At 38.8% G+C, this 6,165-nt stretch overlaps 2 protein-coding genes across 2 annotated transcripts; one reads left to right on the top strand and one right to left on the bottom strand.

Annotated features, from left to right (window-relative positions):
* Nucleotides 1–3,791, top strand: LOC106337214. The gene is made up of 12 exons (XM_013776280.1): nucleotides 1–297; nucleotides 386–1,017; nucleotides 1,217–1,377; nucleotides 1,603–1,663; nucleotides 1,810–1,875; nucleotides 2,061–2,146; nucleotides 2,296–2,359; nucleotides 2,496–2,708; nucleotides 2,815–2,880; nucleotides 2,962–3,041; nucleotides 3,133–3,258; nucleotides 3,429–3,791. The coding sequence occupies exons 1-11, from the start codon at nucleotides 156–158 to the stop codon at nucleotides 3,242–3,244; spliced, it is 1,683 nt and encodes a 560-aa protein (XP_013631734.1). The 5' UTR covers nucleotides 1–155; the 3' UTR covers nucleotides 3,245–3,258; nucleotides 3,429–3,791.
* A 661-nt stretch (nucleotides 3,792–4,452) lies between these two features.
* Nucleotides 4,453–4,725, bottom strand: LOC106341625. Its single transcript, XM_013780346.1, has one exon. The coding sequence runs from the start codon at nucleotides 4,670–4,672 to the stop codon at nucleotides 4,454–4,456; it is 219 nt and encodes a 72-aa protein (XP_013635800.1). The 5' UTR covers nucleotides 4,673–4,725; the 3' UTR covers nucleotide 4,453.
* Between the last annotated feature and the right edge of the window lie 1,440 nt (nucleotides 4,726–6,165).

Below are 6,165 nucleotides of genomic sequence, written 5' to 3'. Positions count from 1 at the left end.
GTGGTTCTTCCTTGGCGAGAGAGATCCTTAAACGCTTAAACCCTCGATGGTTTCGATTGAACATTTTCCCGAGATTTGGGAGTGTCCATAAACCCCCGCACACACACACACACTCGCTGGTCGAGCTAAAGGCAAAAGGAGGAGAAAGCAGAGAAATGGTGAACAAACCATGGAAGATCATCCCAAGACCACTTCTCGAAACCGTCCTCAACAACCACGTCCAACGCCACCGTGTTCCTCAGCCGCTCATCCTCCACGGTCCTCGCGGCGTCGGCAAAACCACCCTAATCCTCAACCGTAAATCTATCTTCTTTCTCAATCCCTAACTTTACCCAATTTCAATTTCTTCATAAAGATCATAACTTTGATTGGTTTTCGATCTCAGGTCTCCTCCGTGACTGGAACAAAGGGCCTCACATCGCCGGCTATGTCGATTTCGCACAATCGATCACGGAGCACCATCCAGATCACCAGCAATCATACCCATGGACGTCGTGGACCAGCGTTGACCCACCATTGCTATCCAATTGCAAAACCCACCTCGAGAACTGTCTCGAATCCATGACCCACAAAGCCATAAAGCTCGGGACTTTAAGCTCGCAGCAGATATTCACTACCATGAACAAATGGCACGGTCTCACCACCTCGCTCCGCCGTATTCTCCAGGGATGTAAAGTCGCCGTCCCGGAGAAAGCCTCAGTTTCGTTTCTGTGGGAACGGGCAGTGTACGCGCTATCTGTTCGACGAAATGCCGATGAGATTGATTTGTTGGTTGGGTTGGATGAGAAAGGCGGTGGTAGCTTGTCTGTTGAAGAGGCTAGTTACTATAGAGAGACGGCCTTTGCGTTGAGATTGGCTAAAGAGGTTATAAAGATGCAGCAGGGCTGGAGGGGCAATGCCATTGCGCATATGAATAGAACTAATGGGTTTTCGAAAACGTTAGCGAATTCGTGTACTGATTGGCCTTTGCTAATGATAGAGTTGTTGTCACAGGCTGCAGAGATTGGTTTCTTCCAGGTAATGGGATTGATAAGTACCATTGTATCTTTGATCTTATGAGTAAATTAAACAGTGGATGTATTGTTTAGAAACGTGTTGCCAGCTAGAGTTACTTTCTTCACTCTGTAATGCGGGCTTGGTTTTGTTTTTGTCTTTGTTTCTTGTTTCACTTGGCAGCCTAAGCTAGTATTAATTTGTTTCTTGTTTCACTTGGCAGCCTAAGCTAGTGTTAAACAACATTGAAATCTTGAAGAGTGCTATTCAGACTGATGATTCAACAGTCTCGGCGTCAATGTACCATGACAATCTTGTATGGAGGATAATAGCGTTAGGTGCCAATGAGCGCTGTCTACCTGTCCTGTTCGTGACTTCGGATAGGTTGGTCCTGTTTTTTAGTTGCCTTTTTGGGGTTTATAAGTGCAAGCTATTACTATTCGATTGCTTGGTCTTGTATGCGAGCTTGATACAATTTGTAGTATGTCATTGAGTTATGGATACTCTAAATATTCATTTTCCTTTCTGAACTTGCCTCTTAGCTATGCTCTTCTTTTGAACTTGTTCTGTATCATTTTCTCTGATGTCTAATAATTTGAATCATGACAGCTACTACTCATACCAAGCCTTTGTTGACTTTGGGTTTCCAGACATTTTCATCTCTCGTGAGGTATAGAAGCTACACTATGGATTATGTATTCATTTGTGTAAACGGTATTGGTATTTTGGTATATAATGTTAACCTGGGAGTTCATGTTTTTTCCCCCCTGCATTCTACCCCTTTTACATTGCATTTTGGCTTTGTTTCATTTGTAGACATTTGGATGGACCCCTCAAGAAGCCAAATTACACATGGTTCCTGATTACTTCAGTGCTTCGGAGGTGAGAAAAGTGTCGTAGGATGTTTAGTGAACCCATCAAACTGAAAATTAGTGGGACATTCTAAATTCAAACAATATAAAACCGGAAAGGCTAAATGGTCTTTTCTGATAACACTTTATTGTTTCTTTCACTTAAGTGATTGTTGTATATAATACTAGAGTTCTAACGTAATATTGGGATTATAGTGGACTATCGTTGCTGATGTTCTTGGAGCCAATTCTCGGCATCTATTTGAGCTTTATGCGCTTAAGCAAAGTAATCATTACCAAAGGTAGTGGTTCCCTCTTCTTTCTTATTCTATTTTATCTTCCTTTTTCCGCCTTTGTGGATTCATCTTCACAAACTAAAAAGGGAAACAGGAAAAGAAATTTTCTTATTCAGGCAACTAAGTAATTTGTATGGTATGTGTCGTTTCTTCAGTTTGATGGGGAACAAAGCAGGTACATTTGAAGATATTGTGGATGCATACTTGGCATATTTACAAGTAAGTTCGCTTTAAACTGATTACTTGCAAAAAAAAAAGGAAAAAAAAAACTGATTACTTGCAGCTGCTCTCAAAGACAGCCTTTGTACACAGGAAAGTTATGTTTAATTTGTTACATTGTTTCTTTCTTGTATAGGTTGTTGTGGTTAATCCTGCAATGGAAAAAGCTTTGCTACGGCTTCAACGGTATGCCGCTGATGTACGAAAGGGAAGCATTCCAGATGAAAAATTACGTTTTGGTGCTGCATGGAGGCATCCTCCGCGCAGTGATGATCCTACTCTCTGCTCCGAGTGGGCTAAAATTCAGCTGATGGACTTCGTCCAAGCTCTTGTCAATACAGAATTAGCGGTACCTACTCATCTAGAATCTTAATGAAAATGATGTTAAAATTTGTTAAAATATGTTACCTTGTTCAGAATCAAATGAATAATTACAAGCATCAATGGTTCTACAGGTAAATTATTTGGGTGACTATAGCCTTGAGATCTTTGAAGACCCTTCTGCTATGGCATTGGTTGAGGTAAAAGTTCTATCTTCTCTTGATCTCGGTAGACACAAATATGAAGAGCCATTTTACTAAAAAAGGCTAGTTCTTTTCCAGGTTGGGATACTATATACGCAACGAGATCCGTCTTTCTTCCGTCCTATATCCCAAGGCATTAAAAGATGCCTTGTTAGATGGTGATCAAACTTTTTCCCTTCTCCCTTAGACCTGCTCTTTTAAACCTCTGTTCTTTTCAATTCTTACACGCCTGGGTGATTTGCATTACAGGCTCATCCAAGAACGAATGAAGATGAATTATTGGAGCTCAACCAAATATTGGTGGCAGAGAATTATCCGGGGTCGTTATTACAAGCATTTGATGCTTGGCTATAGAACATAGGCGGTTTCACACAGGTAAACACGCCTAACATGCTCTGTTTCTACCTCTCTTACATCGCACAAAAATATGATATTCCAGCCATTGCACCACATTAGAATGATCCAAGTTCATTGCGGTAGCATGTACGCATACTCAACGTACAGTTAACAAAGCTAATTATCTGAAGTTTCACACTCCAATGCAGGTTTTGTTGTCACGGGATCGTTGATGAAAATTGTGGATATCCTGTGCTCCTAAATCCCCCTAGCAAAAACACATAGGATTCATATTTTACAGGAAACCATAAAGGGGTGATATTTTTTTGTTGCCGTTAAGGCCCGACTTTTAGTAACGTCGTCGTCATCAAGAAGACACGGGAAATCCTCCGGCGACTAACGGTATAAGTGGGAGTACACTGCCATTAGAACATTTTTTTTTTCTTCAGACGCTGTATATAGCGCATGTTTCTGTGTTGTGTGATTTCTTTTGGCGGTAAAAGTCAAATACTTGAATCATTTACTGTATTGTCTACCTAAATTTTTCAAACCGAAAGTCCCAATAAAGTTTTTATTTTCAAAATGAAAAATCTTTTGATTATTAGTATATTTGTTTCTACAAATGGCTTTTCTTGACCAACTTAGTGAATAGCCAAAAAAAAAACATGTTTGTACTGTCATTGAGGATTTAAATAAATTAATTGAATTTCCGTCGTTTACAATTCAAATGATATGAGAAAAAGTCTAAAAACTATCGTATAATTACGTAATATTCTTTAGAGAAAAAGACAAAAATAGCACTAAATCAAGTTTTTGTTCCCAAACTAGCATTCAAGGTCAAAAGTCACAAAAATAACACTTAATATTTTATCAAAAGTCACAAACTTAGGGTTTAGAGTTAAATGGTGGGGTTTAGTATTTAGGGTTTAGGGTTTAGAGTTTAGGGTTTAGGGTTTAGAGTTTAGAGTTGAGAAATGAGGTTTTGGGGATAAGATTTCAAATTTTGAAAAATAAAAAAATTAAAATTTTCAAAAGATAAAATGCTATTTTGGTCATTTTATTTTTTGAGTGCTATTTTTGTGATATAAACTTAGAAATGTGCTATTTTAGAGATTTGGCCTATTCTTTACCCAAAAATAAAATTACGTAATGTTATGTACGTAACACACAAATGTGGGGAGAAAAAAGAACGAATCAAAGAATGATGAAGATGAAGAAGATTAGTATAACAGCTTTAGCCGTGGCGGCATCTTCCTGAACCGCGGGGAATATTGGTGCAACCGTTCTGACCAGAGCCAGAGACCGGACCTCTTTGCAGCGCCTGAAACAACAGTAGACTAATCTCATCGACAGCCTCCGGGAAAGGCCTCATGGCTTCAACTTGCGTAGCGTCCAAGACAGCAAAGAAAATAACAACTAAGATGATCACGAGGACCAACTGTTTCTTCATCATGTTCAATTTTTTTTTTTTCCTTTTTCTTTTTCTTGAATGAAAGACCAAGAAAAACAAAAATGAGCTTTGGGTTTGTATGTATAATGAATGAATTCGATAATGACTCGTATATATAGGCTTCTTGAGATGTTGTTTGACTTGTGAATTGTTGGTCTCACTATCTTATGTTTATTGTATACGATTACAAACACATATATGAACTTCAACTTTGACTTTACTACAAAAAGAACTAGTTTTCAATATTTTGAACCAAACTGTAGGACATTGGAATAGAAAACTCGCTTAGACACGGTTTGGCTAAGTCCACATGTGCTTTCGCTGAAATAAATAATACCGGGTCCTATTGCTGCCATCTCCATTTAGATTGGCTTTTTCACTTGATTTTGGCACAGTAATTCGATGACATGGAGCTTTTCTTTATAACCTTTTGTGCTATAAAAATATACACATGTGGTAATTTTTTATGATAATCACAGGTTTCTTCAATTACTGTTAAGTCTATCGATACGTTTGATTACACATGACAACGGTAAACAGAAGACTAGTGAAGTGTCGGTAAAAATACGCCACAGACAAGTAGACTTGGTGAAAACATTGCTACTTTGGTTTGAGTTTATTGTACCACCATTGGCATCGCATTGTAACGGTTGGCTTGTGTAATGTCTTCTTTTTGGTGGCATGTTTAATGCCCTAGCTAGTGGTACCATACTACACCCTCTTATGGAAACATTAACAAATTACAAAAAGAAAAGCCTACATGTGGTGAACTCATTACAAGCATCAATGGTTCTGCAGGTAAATTATTTGGGTGACTACAGCCTTGAGATCTTTGAAGACCCTTCTGCTATGGCATTGGTTGAGGTAAAAGTTCTATCTTCTCTTGATCTCATTGATCGGTAGACATCAGTTTGAAGAGTCATTTTACTAAGAAGGGCTGGTTCTGTTCCAGGTTGGGATACTATAGACTGAGCGCGATCTGTCTTTCTTCGTCCTATATCCCAAGGCATTAAAAGATGCCTTGTTAGATGGTGATCAAACTTTTTCTATTTTCCCTTGGACCTGCTCCATTAAATCTCTGTTCAATCCTTAAACAGCTGCGTGATCTGCATTACAGGCTCATCCAACAACGAATGAAGATGAGTTATTGGAGCTCAACCAAATATTGGTGGCAGAGAATTATCAGGCGTCGTTATTATAAGCACTTGATGCTTGGCTACAGAACATAGGCAGTTTCACACAGGTACACACACCTTACATGATCTGTTTCTACTTCTGTTTCTGATTCAAGTTCGTTGCGGTAGCATCTATGCATAATCAACGTACAATGTTTATGTTAGTGTTACTTGCAAAGCTAATTATCTGAAGTTTCACACTCCAATGCAGGTTTTGTTGTCACCGGAACGTTGATGAAAATTGTGGGTATCTTGTCCCAGCAAAAACATATAGGATTCATATTTTACCGTTAGGCAGGCGAAACATAAAGGTGCCATATT

Source organism: Brassica oleracea, chromosome C4 (assembly GCF_000695525.1).
Source record: "Brassica oleracea var. oleracea cultivar TO1000 chromosome C4, BOL, whole genome shotgun sequence".
NCBI lineage: Eukaryota > Viridiplantae > Streptophyta > Magnoliopsida > Brassicales > Brassicaceae > Brassica > Brassica oleracea.
Note: the sequence above shows the minus strand (reverse complement) of the source record. Positions and strands in the feature narration are given on the sequence as shown.